This window comes from Typha angustifolia, chromosome 12 (assembly GCF_048772165.1).
Source record: "Typha angustifolia cultivar Huaian chromosome 12, ASM4877216v1, whole genome shotgun sequence".
Classification (NCBI taxonomy): Eukaryota; Viridiplantae; Streptophyta; class Magnoliopsida; order Poales; family Typhaceae; genus Typha; species Typha angustifolia.
Window position 1 is genome coordinate 418431 of NC_133250.1, and position 23554 is coordinate 441984.

Below are 23554 nucleotides of genomic sequence, written 5' to 3' on the forward strand. Positions count from 1 at the left end.
CTATATGAATATTGTGATTATATAGAGATAAAAGGGCGGGAGCAATAAAAAGAGGAAAATAAAATTAAGTCGTCGCCTGAGAGATTCGAACTCTCGCGGGGAAACCCCATGTACTTAGCAGGCACACGCCTTAACCACTCGGCCAAAGCGACTGTTCTTTTATTGATTTGCTTAAATAAAGGAAGGAATATTAAAGATCTGAATCAATGAATGAATCTAATTTGGAAATTATCACCTATTTCCTCTTTATTTCATGTACCAAACTATCGCGAGAAATTAGACGATGAATGAATGAAATCTCTACCTATAGACTTTTTTTGATAAATTAGTAAGTATTATTTTATATGATGATCGAGTTGAGCTCCAACGACATTGTCTTAAATTAGGTATGATCGGGTTGGAGATAATGGTATCATCATCGGTGTTTTTCTTTTGAGAGAAGGGGTATTTCTGTCATATAAATATGATATTGTGGCAGGAGAAAATTGATCAATAATTGACATGGCCAAATATAATAGAAAATAACTATTGTGTTTTAGTTCAGATTACTTGGGGTTAAGTGTAATTAGATCAAAACAATTAAGGTAAATGTAATTATTCCTAAAGCTTAAGTCGAAGCTAAGAGAGAAATCAAAAAGCTTTAGAGGTCATTGCCCTTGTCAAAACCTTAGTATGAGTGCATCAATATTTCTGTTTGGAATTTATTCGAAATCTCTTTTGTTACCGTTCTCATCTACTCATGAGATATCTCGTGATTTTGACTCTAATTTAAGTTTATCCAAATCGAGATATATGAGTAAGATATATTGATATCGATTTAAATCCAAATGTTCATAGATATATATATATATATATATATATATATATATATATATCGGTTAATGTGAGTCATTATATATGTGTGAATACTATGCATTATGTAAGTCTATTTGAGCTAGGGCCGGCAAAATAAACGAGCGACTTGGGCTTAGCTCGAGTTCTACTGGATTAGAGTTGAGCCGAGCCCAAGCAGCGTTACATGGCTCAAATTTTTTGAGCTGAGCCTGATTTGGAGCTAGCTCACTCAGACTCGATAGGCTTATATAAAAGGGGTTCTTTCTCACAAAACCCTAGTTCCCAAATTTGAAATCCCAACTTCCTTTCCCGACGATAATTCTCTCAAACCCCTAGCTCAACTCGCATTGCCCTTTTCCACTGCGACCCCCCTTCCTCCTCCTCCTCCTCCTCCTCCTCAAACCGTCGCCCCGTGCTCATCTTCCTCCTCAAACTACTGCCTCATCCTCCTCAAGCCACCACCTCATTGTCGTTGTCCTCCTTTGCTAAGCCTCTTGTACCTGCGCACAAGCTCACATCCTGCTTAATCTCATCAAGAATGTTTTGTAAACCCTAAGGTATACCAAATTAATAAGTGGTGGCTAAGGAGACCTTCATAAGAAGGTACCGAGAAGAAATCGAGAGAATATAGATTTGCTGTTGTTCTTGAGGTAGCAGATAAACACCACTGGCGGCGCGAGAGATGGCATTCGTTGCCTCCGCACTCCACGGTGGTATGTTTACCTCCCGATGAAGGTGAGGTGATGACTCACTTGCTCCCACCATCTCTCTTTCTCTCTCTCTCTGGGTTTTGGGTTTTACGGAGATGCGACTTGGAAAGGCATATGATTTAGCCTTGTACTCCCACCTGGCCTACCTCGTGTCCCTCACATTCACTTCTAGCACGCGCGCTGCACGTGATGGACCAAAGCCAACTGCAACTGCAATTGCAACCAGCTTAAATAGGTTGTGGCTCGGCCTAGGCTCAATCTAACTCAGTTTAACTCGATCTGGGGCTCGGCTGGAATGAGGTTTAATAATAGATTCATTTCAGGCTCGAGCTCGATTTGGCCCGACTCTCGTTGAATTAAATCGAGCCTGAGCCGAATTATAAGATTTGAAATGTATTTTAAGCCGATCCTGAGCTGGAGCCGAATTGCTTGGGCAGGGCTAATTTACACCTTTAATTTGAGCACACATTTAGCACCCAAAAGAAGAAAAGGAAAATGATAAAAAAGATGCACGTGCCACGTGCGTGTTCACACTAATGACCCCTTCTCTCTCTTTTCTCGGTACCTCAGCCACCACCTTCCACAGTTCTACCTCACTTCTTTCTTCGTCCCGTAGTTGTTTGTCCCAGCAAGCTCGTCGTGGGAACACCGTCGAGCAAGAGGCACCACCGTTCGATCCGTGAGTGAGCCGTCTTCTGTCCCTTCCAGTTAATTTGTGTTCTATTGCGTATTTTATTCCTCGCCCTCGTTTTTGTAATTTAAATTCGTCGAAGAAATTTGCCGGCTGGAGACCTCGCGTTTCCCCCGCACCGACCCCATAGATTCCTATTGGTGTTCCCGTGCCGGTGATAGCATCACCGGCCTTCTAGTAGCCTTGCGGAGGCTACATCATGTACCCTCCCGTCGTCGGCTTTTGGCTTCGCATCCGCCCGCCGCCGTCGGCCTTGATTCTGTTCTTATGTTTTGTCGTGTTTTTCCTCCTCTTGTCGGCTCTGTATGAGTGTTTTGTGGGGGCCCTAGTGATCTGGTTGCCATTTTGGTAATCTCCATGGCCGTCGGCCATGTAGAATGGTCATGTCGTCTTCAACCGAGGCGGAGTACAATTCCTTAGCAAATGGTGCCGCATGAAATTCAGTGGCTTTGCTCTCTTTTTGTCAAACCATGGCCGTCAGAACTGAAGATGATGATAGCAAAAGCAATTTGTTGTTTGGTAAATGCGGCGAGTTTGCGCATATGATTCAGATGATTATTATGCGTGATTCGATATTCTATTAGGATCTAATTGGAATAATTTTTTGTGATTGAGTATGATTACTGTTACAGATGTATTACTCTTGTCCAGATGGAGTATAGTTCTAATATTTGTATTGATCGTCAGCTTGAATGTTCTATTAGTAAAGCAATGTACCCATGAACTTTTTGTCAAAAAATAATGTACCCATGGACTAATTACTTGAAGGTCTGATTTACTACTTACCTTATATTCTCCTTTCAAGTGGAACACACTAAAACATTAGACTAGAACATTTGTTAAATGAGTTAGTAGAAGATAAAAAAATTGAATACTTGAACTATGATTTGATCCAAATCAGCTTACGGGAATATTATCATAGGGAAAAGAAGTGTAAGGAATTGATTTGCGTGCTGATATTTGGAAGTCATTATCTACAGGAAAAATGTAATCCTCTGAGCTAATTGTTTGATGACTATTGATTTATAAGTTAAGGTCATCGTTTGACTCTGACTCGAGCTTTTTTGGATCCAGATATATGAGTGAGAGAGGTGCGATCTTGATCCGAATACAAATATCTTTTTTAGTCTTAACTTAAACCCTCATCTCCTTCCTTCCCCAATCTCCGGTCATTGTCATCGTTAACTCTACTCCGAAACACAGGTACTACCGACCCTTTTCTAGTCTTTTCCTTAATATTTTTAGCTTTGATCCTTAAAATACTAATTATGTTGATTTACTGTTCTTTCTTTTTTCCCCTTCCTGTGAATGCCTTTTGTTATGTAGGTTGAGATGAACCCTAATTATCAGATGCCTACTCAATTTCCTGTCACACATAAGTCAATATCTATGGAGATCAAGGTCTTTCTCTCTTTCTCTAACTCAATGTCTATGCTAGGTAGGTTGATACATGCCAGTTGGAGAAATGTCCCTCATAATGTGTTTTTTATTGTAGGGAAGTAAGACAGACATCATAATTTGCAAGTATGACGATAAATTTCTGGTCAGTTATATCATATATCATATTTGCTGATATTAACTCACTTTAAAGATACTGATATTAGAATGGGTGTTCAGGTTATGGTGAGTCAAATAGGAAGCATGGGTACCATACTGCATGCAAGGTTGGCCTCTCTTTGCTTGTAATAATTTAATTCCGTGTTCCACGCAATTCTTTTGACGTCTTTTTGTCCCTTCAATTTTTGGAAGTAAGATTATCGATCATCAATTTATTTTCTTTAGAGAAGAAAAAAGGAAAACATTTCTTCTGATTGGCTCCCTGCATTGAAGGCAATGATGGTGGTGGATATTGCCATATTGGTCTTAATATTGAGACTGGTAAAATGATCTAATACTATAAGGAAAGGAAATATAAATGTTGGAATTTCCTCTGATTAGGTTTTTGATGCTCATTTATATAGAACTACTAAGATGTCGCATTGGAGAGCAGTACTTATTAAGTGGATATATGAATAGGGTTCTGGGCATGTCTCCTTAACTGAGGTGTCATTTGCATACGTAACACATCCTAATGAAAATTCAACATTATGGAATAGTGTGTCTTCCTTTTTTCTATTTCTAAGTTTCGGTAGCTCGCTCTTTTATTAAATATTTACTTAACTTTTCTGCAAGGAGCTATTGAAAATTCCTCATCGCATTAAATCATTAATTGTGAAGCAGGAGAAATCAAATAAGCTATCCTTCGACCGGTCTAGTTTAACACAAATACTCAAGAGATCACAGCTACAATTTACATTATAAAATTTCAGATTACACTTTATTTTGCCATTTTAACATTTGTTCATTTGGAATTCTGCATCTTTTGGAGCCATATTGTGAACTGTCAGATTATTATTTGTAATCTCATAATCTGGTTCTATCCTTTGTTTCTAATTAACTAGTTGCTTATTGATTCTTCCTTTTCTCATGTTGGTAGGAAGGATGAAGGTGTGTCATTGGATCCAACTTTCAATGTTTCTGTGATTTTTGGAAAAAGGAATGAGGCAAGTTTTTGACATATCCATTAATTTAATTTGGATTTTCCTAATAAATGGCTACTTGATCTTCCAAATTGTGATGGTTGCAGCCATTCCTACTTGCATGTGCACGCCAGCTGATTGAACACATAAGGTATTTTATCCTCTCTGTATAATGCGATTGGATGTTACTTCTCGAAAGATGGGGTATATGGATGAATTAATCATCATTTTATGATTTTCAGTTTTAGTAATTTTGGAAACTTGCATTTAAAGTAATTACAAAGTGCAACTCAAGAGGGGTATCGATGTACCTTAGCAGTTCAGTCCTTTTTTCTATTGTTTTAGCATGATCGGTTTTCATTCTTCAATTTTATGTCATGCATATTAGAATTTGGAGCTTGATTTTTCATTTATTTTTCTTCTCACTTTTTAATTTGTACCTACTTTTTTGAGGATTTCTCAACTGATTAACTATCACAATATTAACTTTAGCTCATTCATCATATAAAAATCTACTTTGATTGTGCATCTTCTGGTAAAGTGGAATTCTGCAGTAGAGCTTACTATATCAATTTCAGATTGGCAGCCAGATTCTTTCTCGTCATCATCTTCCTGCCTCACTTTCGTACACAGGAGAAATATAGGATCAACTTTCTGATGCATATGTAGATGGCTGAAATTCCTATAGATCATTTCTGGCTGGTCTATCAAAATGCAAATTAGCAATGTTTCTCTTCTGACTTGGTGCTTATCATGTAATCATTTGTGAGGACCGCATAATCCTCATCACATAACTCCATCATCTCTTGTCTTACTGAATAAACTTTCTTTTTCTCAATTTCTATTCAAGTTTATTTGAGTGTTCTTTTTATCTTTTTTGGGCTCATGCTAGTCAAGGATTTATCTTCTCATAAGTAAAACAATTTGACACAATCCTTCTGTGGTCAGTAAGTTCTACTTTCAATTGCAATCTCATTGGAACGAGATGTCATGCTAAAGGTGGTTCCATGGATATAAAATTTCCACCTTTGGTTCATGTAAAGACCAATCAATAAGAATGTTATCTCTGTGTCAATATTTATGTGGATTTTAAATCCTAATAGTAGTCTGTCAAGATTGTTGAAGATAACATCATAACAGTGTTGTCTTTTAATGTCTGTAGTAGCTGCGGTTCATCCAGGTCTTTGGTGCTGTCTCTTGGCCTGAAGGACCATTCTCAGGTGAAATTTGAAACTTTGAAATTCATTATCCTGTTCAAATCTTCAAACAGATAATATCTTGGATATCAAGTCTTGCTATCTGTTTGGAAAATCACTGGGAGCATGAGATATTTATATACCCTTCTTTTATTGCAGGGAACATTAAAAGATGTCATATCTGTTGTTCTTGAGAATCGCCTTTGGTAAATTTCTTTGCTACGAAGAGTAACGAATATAACCTGACTACGATGAATAATTCTTGTAAACCTGGTGACCATTCACCAGTGTACACTATACATTGCCCTATGTTGGTTAATTATTATAAGTTATTGATTGTGAATTATTTCATGACTCATATTTCTATTGATTTACCTATATTATGATTCAATATCAAGTATATAACTAAGCTTGAGCCAAAATTATTTTGTCAGCTATATTTTATTATTGCGTCGTCTTCCATGGAAGTAGTTTGTTTATATGATTTGTTAACCTTCCCAAATATCAATATTATGTTTACAGGAGAATTAAACTCACGATCTTCTATCATAGGTTAGTAGGATTCAACCACTGAGTTATAAATAAAAGTAATTTAATGTTGTATTTTGTGCAACGATTGTAGTAGTATGGAAGAAGTTTAGGAGCAGTTCTTGATAGTCGCGAAGCTCGGGGCAACCAACATCTTCCACCTTAGATTCATAGTTAGCTCTTCCATTTCATGTCTCTATAATTTGATACTTTGAAGCTTATACATATGGACATTAGCTCCTCCTCTAGGACAAGCAACCTTTGGTGGATTAATTCAATTTCTAGCTATTAAATGCTAACTTTTCTTCTTAAATAGTAGCAAAATTGGATATATCCATGTGTAATGTTACAATATTAAATATTTACATATGAGTTTTATTGCAGTCTTTCTTTACTACCATAATATTCTAAACCAATGTCCTGATTAAGCTATCCAGATTCGGGTATGAACACATGTATGGATTCGGATTAGATGGATCTAAATTTATATCCAATTAAATATCTATATGGATCCGACCCGCTTTTCGCCCTTAGTTTCCGCCCGCAGATTAAAAAAATCCTAATCAAATGAAGATGACGTCAAAAGACAGAAGCACGAAATTAAACGTCTCCGTTTACAGTACCGTGTAGTATGTACTTGTGCCACGCAGGAGCTGCCGACGTGTCAAAATACTACTCGATGCCATCGTCCGTCATCTGTCCGACCTCGCCTCGTCTCCGAACCCTATCCCCCCTCATTCTATTCCCACCCAACTATAAGTACCTTCTCGCCCTCAAAACCGCCCCCTCTCAGAGCGGAATCGAGCGGAAAAGAAGAACGAATACGAAATCTCTCTCTCTCCCCTGGGGCTAAAGAGGTACGAAACCCTAGAAATTAGACCTCGTCGTATTGGATTCTCCTATTCTTATTCGGAGAAATTTTTTGGTATTTGGATGTGACTTAGGGTTTTGGGGGGGTTAGATCTTGATGTTTGGTGTTCTAATGGTTTTTGGATGTGTAGATGGATCGGTACCAGAGGGTGGAGAAGCCGCGAGGTGAGACGGCAATAAACGAGAACGAGATTAGGATAACGGCGCAGGGGAGGATAAGGAACTACATTAGCTATGCGATAACCTTGCTCCAGGTAATTTGTCTGCTAGTATATTTTCTTTCCCTTTTTTTTTGGGTATTAGAACGATGTAGTTAGTTTTCTTTAGTTTATGTGCGTCCCTAATCCGAATGAGCAGGAGATTTGTAAATATTTTGTTTTAACCATACACGCTAGTGTGATGCAACGTTTGATGTATATCACATCCATATATTTATCAGACTAAAAAATGTTTAGTTTATGTGCGTCCTTAATCTGTATAAGCAGGAGGTTTGTAAAAAGTTTGTTTTGACCATACATGCTAGTGTGATGCAATGTTTGATGGTTACAACTTTTGGCACTAAATTTTAGTTTAATGGCTAAAAATCAGAACACCGGTCTTCTATCATCTCACCCAAAATGAGACAAGATTTTAAACAAACATAATAATAGTACAAAGGGTATTTTTTGAGAGACTTGAGATAGTTCATACTATACAGGAGTTAGAATAATCCAATTCTTTTTTTTACATAATTTAAGTATTGGACTATTTATCCATTGTCTACGAAATTAAAAAAAAGGAAAAAGTAAAAAGGAAATTATATATCCATTGGAACTTCATATTGGATAATTTGGATCAGGTTACACCCCTAGATGTTGCCTTGTAGTTCAGGGGTGGTTATATAATTAAACTCATGATTGAATTTGAATCCGGTTTGAGTCCGATATAATGCAATAACCAATGGACTAGATATGGATATTGCTACTATCTTTCCATGTAAAATCTGAGTCAAGTCCAAATCTGACAAAATTTAATGGATATGGATTCAATCTTTCTACATATTTGATCAAGTCTTATTTGGTTATGCCCCTAGCGGCATCAATTACTATTGGTTTACTAATTTTTTTGTTACAAATACCCTGCTCAACTTTGGTTTCATGTTGCTGTTGATGGAACTTGACCTATTAACCTTTTACTCTCATAAATAGATTGCTAGGGTACCATTAGTGGAGATTATTTATCATATACATTTACGAGGGAGGATTTTCCTTTCCACTAAAAGGAGAAATCACCATGTCAACCGTGATACCCTCTTTTCTTCTTCAATTATTGGTCAAGCTTTTCTTCCATCTTTGGTTTCTTTTCTCATTTGATGATATATTCTCATATTTCTTCTTGAAAGGGAGAGAGAAGATCAAAATCAAAAGTGTTGCTATCAAGGTTCCGAAACTCGATATCGGTATTGGGATTGGGATTGGGATTGGAATCGACCATTAAAAAAGACGATATATATTTGTCGTATCGGTCACCTGTATGAAAATTTTAATTTTGTAAAATTCTAAATATAATTTAAAATGTAGAAAATTTTCTAAAAATTTATAAAAAATAACATAAAAATAAGAAATAAAAATTAGTCACATGAACTTTAAAAATTAAAGAAAAAATTCACTCAAAATTATAATGAATTTTGACTTGAATTAGGTAAATTTTTATACTCGTAAACTTATTACTGCGGAACAACATGAAAAAAGAGATCTCTCTTCACTATTGTTGTATGACAGTAAGAAAAGAGGAATTAAAAGTGGGTGAGAAAGAAGAAAAAAAAAACTCATCCGAGTTGACCAAAGTGTGGACTAGCTAGAGGGGCTTAGTAGAATGGTCGCCAAATGAATTCGGTGAAGTGTGAGAGTGAGAGGAGAGTGTGTGCGCGAGAGATAGAGAGTAAAGATTAAAAATTTAAAAATAAAGCAATCGATGACATCAATTATTAATATTTCCTAGGTGAGATACATTTTAGATTCAACATGAATCTAAAAAGAAAATTAATTTTAATCGATATTTTGTTTTCAGCTGATACAATCGAAACCGGTCTGATCGGCCAATTTTGAGATCCATGGTTGCTATTAGGGAGGTTTGCAAAACTAACCCTAGAATAGCAATCTAATAAAGCTAGAAGGTGAAGAGGGAAGAGACAAATTGAGGCTTTGGATAATGGATTGTGATATGAGAATTTGAGAAGGAAAACAAAAAAGATTCAGGGAGAGGTGCCATACTTGAGCTTCTTTGGCATGTTGCACTAGAGAAGGTAGAGAGGAAGGAGACAAATTAAAAGGGAAGAATTATGAATTTTCCCTCTTAAGAGTTTTCCCCAATACAAAAAATGTATTTCAGTACAAAATATGCCATGCATTGAACTATAGGATGTTATTTTTGTACATCTCTCATTGTCTATGGTATTGTCAATCAGTTCATGTTTTGGTCTCTATCATTCATTGATACTCTGTATCTGTGGAACATATTGGCTTTCAGAAAAAAAAAAAAGTTTGCTTATTTTGTGAAATCTTGCTTTGTGGAATGCATGCTTTTATTGATCTGTCCTCCCCATACTCTTTTGCAGGAGAAAGGTTCAGATGAAATTATAATCAAAGCCATGGGGAGAGCTATAAATAAGTCAATCGTGATTGTGGAATTGATCAAGGTCAGATCTGTTTTTTATTTCCATATGTGCTTGAGACAAATGCTTTGGCAAGCCATGAGCTTTATCACTATTTTTCATGTGAGTGAGATGTCCTACTGAGTAACAGAATTGCTTTATACTTTCAGAGAAGAGTTGCAAGCCTGCATCAAAACACCACGATTGAATCTATTGACATAATTGACACATGGGAGCCTTTGGAAGAAGGCCTTCTCCCGTAAGATTCCATATTGTCCCTTTACTTTTAGTTGGTGTGTCTGTGAGCTGATGCATTTATATGTGCAGTCTTGAGACCACTCGCCACGTGTCTGTGATTTCCATAACACTGTCGAAGAAGGAGCTTGATACATCCTCTCCCGGGTAGGTAGAAAAATATTTTTTTTCTTCTGTAGCATATTGCTGTTGGCCTTCCAAATAATTTGACATGGCAGGGGGTCTTTGCTAGCTATGGGAATTGTTATCGTCAGAGTTGGTAGTGTAGACTTGTTCAATGATTTGTTTGACTTCCTTTCACAATAAATAAGAATTATCATGGAGATACATTGTCATCCATGTGGGCCACTGCCTCCCTTCCCCATACTTTTATTGCCGTCGAACATGCATCTCTGGAATTTTTTATTATAAATTATAAATAACTTTGGTTTTTTATTGAGCACTTAAAATGCATGTTACTATACTTCTATTAAGTTTCTTATTTTTTAGATTATGTTTTTCTACACCTGTAAACAATGTAATATCAACATAATTTTCACCTATACTTTATTTTTGCTTCTTCAATGAAGTCTTTGTTATATATGTTGGTATGTTCGTCATTTCCATTAATATTCTTTTATTAGTGTTATTATGTGTTGAGGTGTCTATTGGTGTAGTTGTGTTCTGGCTTTTTGCATGCTTGCTTCTAGTCTGCATGTGCATATCCAAGATAGCAAGTTATTAAATGGACGAAATTGTGGCTACATGCAATGTCTACTCTTTCTATACAACTAATTGTTATAGGTTGTTGTGTAGAGACGTATGAGGGTTGTACGATATTTTTGTGAAGTATTTTAGTTCTTTATCCCTTGAGATATAATCTTTTATCCTTTTTGGTGCTTAGATATCAGCCACCAATACCTGATGATCAGGTGAAGCCATTGGCCGACTTTGGCTATGGAGGTACTAGTTTAATTAATTAAATGTTGCTCTTGTTGATTCTTTTTTTTTCTTTTCATATTAGTCAACATAATATCTTTCTGGTTGTGTGGATCTAGAGACCCAACCAAGTAGTCGGGGAAGAGGACGTGGGGGGCGAGGAAGGGGCAGGAGTAGAGGTATGTATTTTGTTGATATTTGGGAGTAGGCTTTCCAAACATCCTCATTTGAGTCACTTTGCTCTACCATTAGGCTCATAAATAGTTAATACCCATCAAAGTTTTTGTTAGTAGATCCTTTTGTATTGTCTCCATAAAAAATGGATGGAAAAGAATTAAGTTTTTAACAATTTTTGTGACTTCTGGGTGCTAGTGCTATTTTAATCATATAGAGAGGTTCCTTTTTATTCAGCTTATGGTAGAAATACATACATCAAGCTCTTTATGCTCATTTAGTTCGAAATCTCATAATCTTAGTTTTCATTTATGATGCGAACTGGATCAGATCGGATCGCATTATAAGGATATTAGCCTCGATGGATCGAGTCTATTTATCTTTTAATTGATTAATGCTTATTTCTTATGTAAGTTTTTAAGATAAGTCTAGTTAAGTTAAATAAGTCTATAAGGCAAGTCAAATTAAATCATGTAAGCCTATAAGGCAAATCCAAATAAGTCATATAAGTCTTTAATATCTTAGTTCGAGTCGTGAAGCTTTAAGGCTGGTTCTAGTAGGACTCATTGTATCTGACATCTATTTTCTGTGGGATTGAGCTTCCTTATTTAATAATCCAAACATTGAGAAATTATTGAGTTTAACTAATTTATTATTATCGCATTTACCGTTTTATTGGAGCCGTTAAATTGTCTTTATTTTTATAGAAGTAGATCTTAACCGTAGAACCCTACCGAACTTTTAAATTTTAGTTACTATCTTCCTCCACGAGCCATCTTACTTTACGGCTATCGATTACCACTCTTGGCTATTAGCCACCATCCGACATCCGTCGCAACGTCGGATAATTTTCAATATGTCAAGTTTTGACATTCTTTCATTGTTTTAATTATATCTTTTCATTTCGACATCGGAATTATATGAAACTAAAGCCATTAGTTCCGTGACTATCGAGGCATCCTTTTATAAAATTATCATAATTTTTTTACGTCTAGATCATTTCAGATCTAGTTTGGAACAATTTATTTCATACGCCAAGCATGTTTCAATGCAAAATGATGCAGTGATCTTTGCATGGTCATTTATGGTCAAAAGGGATCAATCATATAAAGAGGCTCCTCTTTTGTTCTGGTAGAAATACACATGGCAGGTTCCCTATGCTGCTCTAGTTCTTATTTAGTTCATGTACCAATATCTTCAAAAGCAAAATGATTTATGATTTTTTTTTTACACGAGTCATCATTGTCAAAAGGGATTTGGTGCCTTTTCTCATGGGTTGTTGGGCTCAAAAAATTGTCAAGTTAGGTCATCCAATGTGATGAAAGAGTTAAATTAAATTATAAGAAGCTTGCTTGGAAAGCAATGTCTGTTTTTTCTTTCAACTTTCTTATATTTGTGTGATGCTTAATTTATGTATGATTATCAAGAGATATAGCTAACGAGTATATGTAGGATGCTCTTTCAAACTCCATAGGTTTCACCTTTTTGGTTATGGTTCCTCTATTGTTATGCAGCAAACCTTTTGGTATCAAACTGTGGGGCGCCTAATTCTTGTTTCGTTTGTCATTGTTATACAGGAATTAGCAATGGGCTGCGAGATTATGAAGAGGATGGGGGATGGGATGATGAGCCTGGATATGTTGGCAGAGGGAGAGGGCGTGGAAGAGGGCGCGGTGCCTTTGGACGTGGAAGAGGCTATGGTGGTGGCTACGGTGGGGGCTATGGTGGAGGCTACGGTGGGGGCTATGGTGGCAGAGATATGCCACAAGAATCAGGTGGATATGATGATGATGAGCTATATGCACCTCCTCCCCAAGGACGTGGTAAGCTCTTCGAATATTGAAATATGTAATATTTCATAACTTGTATGCAATCCTTTTTAATCTTATACTCAATCTTAATTAGTACTTCTATTTATCTCATCATATCTTATACGAATGCTTTTTTCATTCTTATGTTTCATTTGCATTTGCAATACTGGGTGTGTTTCGTGCTAGCAGCTAATATCATTGTTTTGTAGGACGCGGCCGAGGAGGAAGAACCCGAGGCCGTGGACGTGGCCGCGGACGTGGCAGGGAGTAGAAGAAATGCATAATCCGTCGTCTTCTTAGTACTTATCTTTGTGCGTTGCTACTGATGTCTTACCTCCTTGGTTTCGATGTCTTTGAGTGCCATGTAATTTACTGATGACCTGCTGCTACCTTTAGGATTAGGCTGGTTGTAGTTTTGTAGTTTAGGTAATTTTTCCAATTTACTATTACCTCAAGTTTGGTTCTTTAATTGTGAAATTGTACAATTAGTAGTAGCTTTCGCAGGAATTTTAGAGCAGGACATTCGTTTATTCTTGTAGCAGATGATCGACTCCTTTTCATCTTCTCTTGTTATATGAACTTGTGGTTAACAATTTGTGGGATTGATTAACGTAATTTCTGATTCAAGAACTTAACCGTTTATGTGTAATTCTTATTATTTTCGCATTAAAAATCTTCTGCAGAACTTTGATATCAGAAGTTCTCCTATCCCCTCAAGAAATCACAGTTTTTTTGATTTCAATAATCTCCCACCAAATATCCTGCAACAAAGAAGATGTCATCAAGGAATCATCCAAAGTATCTCCGTTCAACAGATTACAGCTAAATATATATATATATATATATATAAGCTTCCTTGAAAATAAAAGGTAAGGCTAAAAAATTAAAATTGAAATTAGCTAGATATCGCACAAGAAGGTAAATTCCGGAGCAGCTTAATACCCTCTTAATCGTTATAAGGTTATTATACCTCCGGATCTAAAAGAAATTAATGTCCAAAATTATTGTGAAATAAGGATAAAACATCTTATGCTTTGTCTTTATTGTAATTCACATTCTACTATCTAATTTTTTATTATTATTTAATCTTTATTTTTTGTTTTCAATGTCTTAAAAACATATCTTAGTACCCTTTAATAAAAATTTCAAAGTAAAAATAAAAATAAATAAAGAATCTAATTATAAAGCAAATGATGTGTATTTTAGGTTTTCTATTTTTGTTTTTTAATTTTTAAAAATATTGAATATTTTGTTATCAATGGTCAGATAAAGTTAAAAGTATTTTACTATTTTTAACGCATTAAGGTCATTTTAGCCTCATTTTGCTCGTCGCTTCCCTCCCTACCTTTTATTAACTACCAAGTAAGTAACGAAGAAGCGAAGAAGACTCAAAAAGAGATTTACGAACGCATTCCGAAGATGGATCTCTCCCAAATCCACGACGCCATCGCTTCCAAGGCCTTCCCGCAGCTCGCCGATATCTGCGACGAGCTCCTCCTCCAGGTGCAATCCATCCCCACTCCTAGGGTTTGGTTTTCTCCTCCTCAATCTCTTCTACGCCATTCACGTCAATCCGATTCCTCTCAGGTTGATGCGAGGGGCGCCGCCTCCCCGGAGCAGTGGCCCTACACGATCCATCTCCTTGCCCACCTCTATGCGAACGATCTGTGAGTTTAATCCTACTCCTTGTTCGATCTCTCGCATTCTTTTACTCGTTTGATTATGTTTGGATCGAGGGATCTTAGTCTGCTGTTGGGGTTTCAGAAATAGCGCGAGGTTCTTGTGGAAATCGGTGCCCCAGCCGATCAAGGAGAGCCGACCTGAGCTCGTGGCGGCTTGGAGGATCGGCCAGTGCCTCTGGAATCGGGATTACGCTGGGGTTTATGGTGCGATTCGTGGGTTCGATTGGAGCCCTGAAGTGGCCGGGCTAGTCGCGGCCTTCTCGGGTGAGTTTGATTCGATGATGCTTTTCTTATTCTAACACCTGATCATGACGAATTCTTTCATAGGATGGAGAAATAGAAGATTTCAAAAAAAAAATTCCTTCTTCTTCTTTCAGCACATTTCGAATTGGAATTATGACGTTACTTGTATTAGTACTCAAAAAGAGGCTGGAGTGGTGACATATTGAAGGACTATGTTCTTGTAGTAGTGGTATTCTTCTGGAGTTGATTCAGCTTTGAAAGTAGGGATACTTTTGATTTTTTTTTTTTTTTAGCTTGGAAATGTTGGAAGAAATGGGATTTTTCTTCCTTGTGCTCAAAACTAAGAAACATGGATATGATTGCCCTCATTAAACGCCACCTGGTAGAAGTGTTAATGGAAACATTTATCAATAAAGTTGTGTATTAGTCTTATCTTACTACTGATTGATGTATGCTTCTATCATGACACGAGATTTCAAGTACTTATACTAAGCTTTCTGCATGTTGAAATACACTTGATTTTGATTTGTTGAAGCCATTCTAGGTATATCCATTAAAGATGTACTGAAATTGCTTTTGTGAATGATGTGTGCTATGAAGCATTTGGAATATTCACTCATCTAATGCAGTATATCATCTGCTCTGTTTTTTACTTTATAAAACTGGGACATGCAAGATAGAATTGATACAGGCACTGCATGTTGTGTACATGTGAGAGGGATGGCCAGATTGTCATGACTGAGATGTCATAAAAACAAAGTTTATGATAACTGGATGCACATTTTGTTAGTTTAAGTTAGTTTGGCAATTAGGATGGCCATAGAGTGACGATGGAAACTTCAACAGTTGGCTGTACAGGTTATAAACAGTCATGAACCTGTGTGCCTTCATACATGCCAAATCTTATGGGTTCTGGAATATTTCGAACCTGTCGCATTTTATGCCATCAATAATATAAAAGCAGCACACTAAAACCAATCTCTATAGTGAACTGAGTGAGCGGTACTTTCTTAGTTTACTTATATCATGATCTCGTACTTACTAAAGTCAAACAAGTTGCTATGCTATCTTATTAATGGTATAATGTTCACCATGGATGTTTTGCCGATGCAGAGAGTTACACAAAGAGGATGTTTCAGCTGTTAACTTCTGCATATTCAACAATCGGTGTTGTGGATGTGGCTCACTTCATTGGAATGAGTGAGGAGGATGCTACAAAGTGTATGTTTCTAAATTCTTTTCGTCACATACTTATTTCATTTATCTTATTACCTGACAGCTTGGACTATTGAAGGGTACGTTTGCTAGTATTACGTTCATCTTTTAGTTCTTCAAATCCAGACTTGTCTGCCTTTCTCCTCTGTCCATGGCCCTATATATCTTCATGATATATGCGGTCTTATCAATAACATTTTCGCTTGAAAGTTCCGTTTTTGTTGACGTGATCTGATACTAGTTTTCTTTCATCTCTCTGATGTAACTTTCTCATTATTTTCTCATTATTTCCGCTCTCTAGACCTGATACAAGTTGCAAAACACCCAAGAGTTCAACTGACAAACCCCCTAAGACTTAGGCAGATTGTCCATTCCTAGGCAAATACATGGAAAAGATTATTTTAACAATTGTTTATATCAAATACAGGCTGTAATGTTATGTGTTGCTAAAGTTAAATATATTATCTTGGGGATATATACTTGACCAGTAGATATCTTACTGTTGAACATCCAAAATATTTGTGAAATATTATTGATTTAACCAGATATCATGTTGCATTCACCGCATTCAAGAATCTTTAGCAACCTAAACCTCATAGGATATCTTCAAGAAGTAATTCAAGCAGTCTATTTTACATCAAACAAGCAGAGAGAATATTTCAGAAGTGCTCTGACATAGGGAGTGATAGATGCATAGAATTCTACATACTAGAGAATAATAATGAATGTACCATTGTGAGTTAATGACCTAATGTTGATTTCTTGCTAAAAGCGAGAACCCATAATATTGTATTTATGTAATCAGACACCAACAAAGGGATTTTAGTTTGTGCCCACAGGTCACACCTTTAGTATGTGTGAAGTCCAAGTGCTACATTTGTACTCCATTATACTAGTCATCTAGTGTGATATGACATGCCATTTTGCACCTTTCTTGCTATGTTGCTGTTTGCTTTAGCTTTTACATCGATGGCTTTTACCTACAGATGCATTGCAGCAAGGCTGGAGTTTGGACTCATCATCTCAGATGCTTACTGTTATAAAGCCAAAGATTGTGACCGAGCAGAAATTGGATTCGAGCAAACTACAACGCCTAACTGAATTTGTTTTCCACCTGGAGCACTAACATCAATTTTCTTCTGCTTTAGTGAAAATCTCTTGCTGTTATGAACCAGTGGTAGTATGTTATTTCCTCATACTGCATTAGTACCTTGGCTGAGAGAAACATATGCCTGTAAACATATGTTTCTAAAAGTCTCTCGAGTCTTCTGCTTAAATCACTCTGTGCATTTGTCTATATTCTGATCACATATTGCCATTTTTGGTAAGAGATATTGAGATGAGTCAGGTTAGATGTCAGCCAAAGCTGCTAATACTGTGTTTCCACTTGGTGTGCGATTGAAAGTTGAATCTACTGACAAAAGCACTCCCGAATCAAGCAATTTTATTTTTGGATAGCTGCAGTTTTGTGCGCTCTTGTGAACTGCTAATGCCATTGCTCCTATAAAGTTTTCAGCACGCAATATCACATGATCTAATTGATACACCATTAAGTTTTTTTTTTAATCTCTCAGAAAGCAAATAGCTTGAAAACGAGATGAAATATTCTCTGAACCTCTTTACATGCTGCATACTTGATGTCCGCTGGATTGTTCAAAATACTCTGGATCGGCCCTTCTATTTTTTTCTTTGCAAATTGATCTAAACTGAAGCAAATCATGCTTGCATTTAGCTCAATTAACGAGCTCAAGGGAGGCTGTTTACAGCCCAAAATGATGATTGCTTTATAATACTTCACCTTCAAGCTCAAGGATGTACAGGCAAAGTACATAATATAATAGGTAATTCTATTACACCCAGCCGCCTAAATATAACAAGAAAGATATTTTATCCAAAGCAATAAAATGGTGTAACGCCGCCCATCCTTCTGCCTTTCATTAAGGACTTACATAGACCAGCTTTTTTCTCCCTACAATGCTGATGCAGGGCCTTTTCTTCTATCAAGGGTGGGATATATTTCAAGTAACTCACCCAGATAAAAACAACCCAAAGTTGTTACTTCCATTTCTCCTGATACAAGAATCCAAAGACAATCAAAAGCTTCACAGCACTAATTGCTGCATATGTTGAGTTTGTTGACCGCACTTTGGCTTCTTGCTTCTGTACGGAAGCCAATGAGTAACCTGAATCAAAGGATTCTAATGGCAGTCGCTTTACCTTTGTTTGCTTGTCATTGTCTCCAAACACAAACGGTGCCATCCACCGAGGATGTCAACATACAGGCTTCTTGCGGGTGGTAGCTCACACTGGTCACCTATCGAGAAAAACATTGATGCTTGCCTTTAGTTTGGGGATGCCACAGACTTTGAACCACTGATTTCTTATTAAAATATTACAAGGCAGTATAGCTACATAAGTATTAAACATTGTAAAGAGATGATTATAGAAATAATCAACAAAAAATTGAACAAAAAATAACCTATTGTAATTGTGCTTATGAACAAAACTTATATTTTATGTTTATAGTCATCAGGATGGGAGGTCATGCACGCAGAAGAAACATGTCAAAGTGTTTGCACAGTGCAGTTTTACTTGGATGCAGCCAAATACCAGGAAATGAAATAAAAACGAAACACATGGACATTTTGGTCTAGGACAACAAGCTGACTAGTAAGGCATCTGTAAATCTTGAACACTATGACCAGATGGCTCAGAGTCCACAAACCCCCATGAACATGGTTTAGACCGAGTCTCGATGTCGCCACATAAAACAAATAAATGTTAATAGAGCATCAGTTTCCTCACCGAGAGGAGTCCAATAACTAGCTCATCTTTAGATGTGCACATCTTTCAAGTTTCACCAGGGAGAAGAATAGATCTCTCACTACATTGAATATTCAAAAGGCTTGCCCTAAGATCATCTTTTTTTAAGAGGACTAAAATAGTTCATGGATGGATATAGTAAGACTTCATTAATTCATGTCCTAAAGAATCCAAATTGCAAGAAATAGGAATTTCATGAGACAAATGTTAATTCAACTTTAGGTTTTCCTCTACAAACCATATAATTAAAAAAGGAAGAACATACCACAGACTTGTGTGCACGAAATTTTGAAACCACTGATCCATCTACCAAATCCCAAAAGAAGATGGAACCATCCTCAGATCCACCAGCAACATGTGCATCAGTATTGGTGAGGCAGCAATCCATTTTGTAAGACTGGAAAAGAGAAAATCATAATCAGCAGCTGCTGAAAGAGAGATAGGTGCATCTTCTAAGTATTACTTTCTCTTTGTCTGATAATTGGTACTTCTCTACTCCCTTATAGATGTATGTCTTTTGTAGTACCCAAGAAGGTAAAAAACAGGTAAAGAAATCAAAGATGAAGTAACAAGATAAATTTCAGATAATTTTGCCACCGTACCTTGCATGTATGCCCCTTGTATTCTTGCAAAAGTTCCCCTGTGGACCTACCAAGAGAGATTAAAGCTCAATAAACTAAAATACAAGCAGTGATTCAATTTTCAACAGTTTTGGGGAATAGTATTAGATATTACCTATCAAGAAGCCTCAGGGTAGAATCTAAGCAACCAGCTAAAACGCAGTTGCCATCATTTGACAAAGATATACAGTTCACAGGCTGCCCCAAGTTGTCCGAAAGTTCTCTAACATATTATATATATAGTAATAAGTCACTAACATATGATGGAGGAGAAACTTAAATTCAAAATATAACTGAATTTATGGAGGAAGATTAATGGTACTTACCTACCAATGCGAATATCGAATGTCCGGACAGTACCATCGACACTGCCAGCAATTATTTCAGTTTTTGTCAGATGCACAGACATTACACTGTCTTGAAATGTGTCAATGATCTGATACATCAAACATAAATATATTAAGCAATTGGCAAGAAAGACTAAAGATTTCTACCAAAGAAGTGGCAAAACAGTGGGAAGTGGAATATTACCTGAATTGGCTCAGTGCTTTGAGACCTACAGTCAAATGCACGTACTGAGCGATCATAACCAGCTGACACTACCACCGATGAATACTCATTAAACTTCACAGAGTTGACCTAAAAGCACAAGACAGATAAACCATTTAGCTCGGCTAATCCATCAAACCTTCTTGTTTGCAGAAACTCCGCCACATCAAACAATGAGTTTGTAACTGCAGTATCAAATGAGCATTCTCAAGGTCCATGCGTCCATAGATAATCAAAGTAATAAAAATAAATAAACGACTAACACCTATTACTTTCTGCAACGGTGCCTTGTATGAGCTGGAACACTTTAAGACTACTATAAGGGAAGAACAGAATCTTTGTTCTCATTTATTTCCTCTTCTTCTTCTACTCTAGAATCCAATATCTACTAGTTTGTTCCGACAAGCTAGTACTAAAGAATAGATGAATCTAAGTAGATTCTTGAGAAAAGTTGAAATCAAGAACTTGGGTTCTTAGGAAATGAAGGGCAAAAATGTTGAGAAAGACAATGGAAAGGAAAAGGGGGGAAACCTCGCTGTCATGACCACGAAATTTACGGATGACACGGCCCGTGGTGACGTCCCAATAAAACACCTGCCGGTCTCCGCCGCATGACACCAGCTTCGCATTGTCCCTGAAATTTAAGCATATAATCTCATCAAAACTGAACAAATTTGAGAAGCTACACAAAATAGATATCTAGAGAGAGAGAGAGAGAGAGAGAGAGAGTACGAGGTGACGTGGACGTCCCGGACTTCGCGGCCGTGAGACTTGTAGGTCTTGATGTGGATGCCGCGGTGGGGATTCCAAAGGCGGAGGGTGCGATCCTTGCCGCAGCTGAGGCAGTAGTTGCCATCCTTGTTGAATCGGACGGCCAGGACTGCGCCCTCGTGGCCCTTCAGCACGTTCGCCTCCCGCCTCGGCAGATCGCCCCCGCCCGGCGCCGACATCATTCCCTCCCTAGAATATATCCCCCTGATTTCGGCCCAATCAAACCCTCCCCACTCGAAAGGATCTTAGGGCAAGTTTTGCACGACCTGACCTTGAGCTCGAGACCGTGGCTGTTGATGGATTTGTTAGGCCCCTCACAATAGTCAACCAGTAAACTGATTACCTCAGAATAAGGACCAGCACTCCTATTGTCGTTCTTCGTTTGGTATTTATTTATTTACTTTCGTGAGTTTTGCCGGTTTGTAAGGAGAGAGAGAGGAATTAGCCGCCAGAAACTTAAAAAGTGTCCCAACAAATGTTTATTTCTGTTATTTAATCCCTTAGTTTTTATATGTTTTCCATTTAAAATAAACTTTGATAATGGTAATATTGTGTTAAAACTGTTATTAAGCTTTTAACCATCTTACTCTTTATTATATCATATCTGTTTGAAATACTTTTGATATGCAAATATAAGATCGAGAAAAATTGAGATGAAAATCATAAGACTAAAATATATTTACAGAACATTTGTTGTACTTTTTATTTGAAAGAAAATAAAAATATTTTTTATTATTATTATTATTCTGTTAGACAATTATATATATTAGAACTATGAGGGGATTAAGTAACACTAACTAAAGTTCAGGGAACCAATCTGAATTTCACAAGGGTGTAAAATTATACTTCTCAACTTTTTAATTTATCCTCGAGTATTAGTTCATTACCCTCAGGCGTACCAAATGTGCTAGTAATGTTTTGGATGTCCCACTGCCCACTGGGATGCTTATTATCTTCCTATATATTTCATTCTTATCTTTACAAATATCTACTAACTCTTCCTATAAGGCATCCTATTATTCATCCGTAACATTGTAAAGGTCGTTACGGAAGACCTTATTTGCCAGAGCAATAATTGATCCTTTCTGTACTTTTGATAAATATAAATCATAGAATATTTCATAGCAATATTTGTTTGTAAAGACTCAGAAGGAAAGATCAATTGACAAAGGAAAAGGGAAAAGAAATCGGAGTTCTCTTTCATTCAGTAGCTTTCAAAATTTTGAACTTGAACTATCCAACGAAGCACAGGTAGAAACAAATAGTATTCATCCTCGACTCTATTATACGTTGCATCTATACTATCCAAATTCCAAGCTAAACTATTCAAATCCACTTCTAATTGTCAGTTATCTAGTAGAAAAATAGAGAGAGATCTAGAAGCAAGTAAAGATGAGTGTGAGTTACGAGAGAAGGCTTCCCACGAGAGTCGGAAGCCCACGGACGTCCGTACATCAGAACCCGCCTTCCGACGTAGCCACAGAACGGTCACTCGAACCGCTACGTCCCGCGATGACGTGGTAGCACCCGTCCTGATCCCCGGCGCAGACGTTCGTCTCTTCCTCAACCCGTACACCACCCTTCCAAGATATCCCCATCATCCCCTCGGGACTCGGCGCCGGCGAGCTTGGCGAGATCCCGCCTGGCGGAAACGCGATCTCTGATACAATCGGAGAGATCTCTTCCGCTCCGATCCTAGGCGGCACCGCTGGGCGAAACCAAACAAGATCTGACGGAGGGGGAGCCACCGGTGGAAATATGGATATCATCTCCGGTGCGGGGGAATTCGGATACGGAGAGGACGCCGGAGACCATAGATCAGGCTGATTGACCGGAGGAAAGATCATCTCCAGCGATCTCGTAGGTGGAATCGGGATCTGACGGCGGAGAGAGGTGGATAGGATCCCGGCTAGGCCATGTACGGCGAGATCGGGGCCGTCATATACCCCCGGAATGGCGATCTCAACCCCGTTCGCCGTCAAGACCTCGGATCCACCACCACCGATGCCAGATCGCCGCGAGATGTAGATCTGACGGTTGGAGAGGAGGGTCGGGAGAGGAGAATCAAGAGAGAGGAGAGCGTTGAAGGGGAAGTGGCCGAGGGCGACGTGGGAGCGAAGGGATCGTACGTACGAGAAGGCGGAGGAGGCCATGTCGAGGGAGAAGAGGGAAGCATCGGTAGGGGCAAAGAGGGTGAAGGCGGAGGAGTTAGAGCTGGAGAGGAGATCGAAGCGGACGTCGGAGGCGGTGATGGCGTTGCCGAATAGCGTGTAGCCGCGCAATCGGAGGGCGGAGATGGCGGCGGAGAGCTCGAGGTCGGAGACGGACGTCGTCGTGGAGAAGAAGGTAAAGGAGAGGAGGAGGAGAAGGAGGAGAGGGTTTAGCTTCGCCATTGGAGAGGTGGGGATTAGAATGAGGAAGCCGAGGTTTATATAGACAGGTGGAACGATGATTTGAATGTTGGAGTTATTGCTCAATCGATGGCGGGAATGAATGGATCGCGTTCTCGGTCG

General features: G+C 37.9%; 5 protein-coding genes and 1 non-coding gene across 8 annotated transcripts; 3 read left to right on the top strand and 3 right to left on the bottom strand.

The window, feature by feature from the left end:
- Positions 1 to 70: 70 nt before the first annotated feature.
- Positions 71 to 152, bottom strand: TRNAS-GCU (transfer RNA serine (anticodon GCU)). Its single transcript has one exon. It is a non-coding gene; the product is annotated as a tRNA-Ser (tRNA).
- A 1944-nt stretch (positions 153 to 2096) lies between these two features.
- LOC140771937 (uncharacterized) lies at positions 2097 to 7040 on the top strand. 3 transcript variants are annotated; one of them, XM_073113782.1, is made up of 10 exons: positions 2139 to 2223; positions 3158 to 3222; positions 3310 to 3438; positions 3562 to 3636; positions 3731 to 3778; positions 3853 to 3899; positions 4712 to 4778; positions 4862 to 4905; positions 5917 to 5974; positions 6110 to 6402. In XM_073113782.1, exons 4-10 carry the CDS (start codon positions 3568 to 3570, stop codon positions 6158 to 6160), a joined length of 384 nt encoding a protein of 127 aa, XP_072969883.1. In that variant the 5' UTR covers positions 2139 to 2223; positions 3158 to 3222; positions 3310 to 3438; positions 3562 to 3567; the 3' UTR covers positions 6161 to 6402. The 3 variants fall into 3 exon arrangements, with proteins under 3 accessions (XP_072969882.1, XP_072969883.1, XP_072969884.1); XM_073113781.1 differs by lacking the exon at positions 3158 to 3222 and having other exon boundaries at positions 2097 to 2223; XM_073113783.1 differs by lacking the exon at positions 3158 to 3222 and having other exon boundaries at positions 2151 to 2223; positions 3310 to 3326; positions 6110 to 7040.
- A 143-nt stretch (positions 7041 to 7183) lies between these two features.
- On the top strand, positions 7184 to 13773 carry LOC140771936 (uncharacterized). Its single transcript, XM_073113779.1, has 9 exons — positions 7184 to 7335; positions 7480 to 7602; positions 9945 to 10025; positions 10151 to 10239; positions 10308 to 10382; positions 11119 to 11177; positions 11273 to 11332; positions 12905 to 13150; positions 13348 to 13773. The coding sequence occupies exons 2-9, from the start codon at positions 7480 to 7482 to the stop codon at positions 13407 to 13409; spliced, it is 795 nt and encodes a 264-aa protein (XP_072969880.1). The 5' UTR covers positions 7184 to 7335; the 3' UTR covers positions 13410 to 13773.
- Positions 13774 to 14482: 709 nt separating this feature from the next.
- LOC140772414 (COP9 signalosome complex subunit 8) lies at positions 14483 to 17637 on the top strand. The gene is made up of 5 exons (XM_073114476.1): positions 14483 to 14641; positions 14726 to 14805; positions 14903 to 15084; positions 16177 to 16284; positions 17265 to 17637. Exons 1-5 carry the CDS (start codon positions 14558 to 14560, stop codon positions 17402 to 17404), a joined length of 594 nt encoding a protein of 197 aa, XP_072970577.1. The 5' UTR covers positions 14483 to 14557; the 3' UTR covers positions 17405 to 17637.
- Positions 17638 to 18005: 368 nt separating this feature from the next.
- Positions 18006 to 21360, bottom strand: LOC140772413 (uncharacterized). Its single transcript, XM_073114474.1, has 8 exons — positions 21003 to 21360; positions 20802 to 20904; positions 20253 to 20360; positions 20048 to 20157; positions 19837 to 19944; positions 19704 to 19749; positions 19367 to 19498; positions 18006 to 18592 (listed from the first exon to the last, which is right to left on the bottom strand). The coding sequence occupies exons 1-8, from the start codon at positions 21221 to 21223 to the stop codon at positions 18509 to 18511; spliced, it is 912 nt and encodes a 303-aa protein (XP_072970575.1). The 5' UTR covers positions 21224 to 21360; the 3' UTR covers positions 18006 to 18508.
- Positions 21361 to 21681: 321 nt separating this feature from the next.
- Positions 21682 to 23449, bottom strand: LOC140771713 (fasciclin-like arabinogalactan protein 19). The gene has a single exon (XM_073113341.1). It carries the CDS (start codon positions 23432 to 23434, stop codon positions 22496 to 22498), a length of 939 nt encoding a protein of 312 aa, XP_072969442.1. The 5' UTR covers positions 23435 to 23449; the 3' UTR covers positions 21682 to 22495.
- Positions 23450 to 23554: the final 105 nt, after the last annotated feature.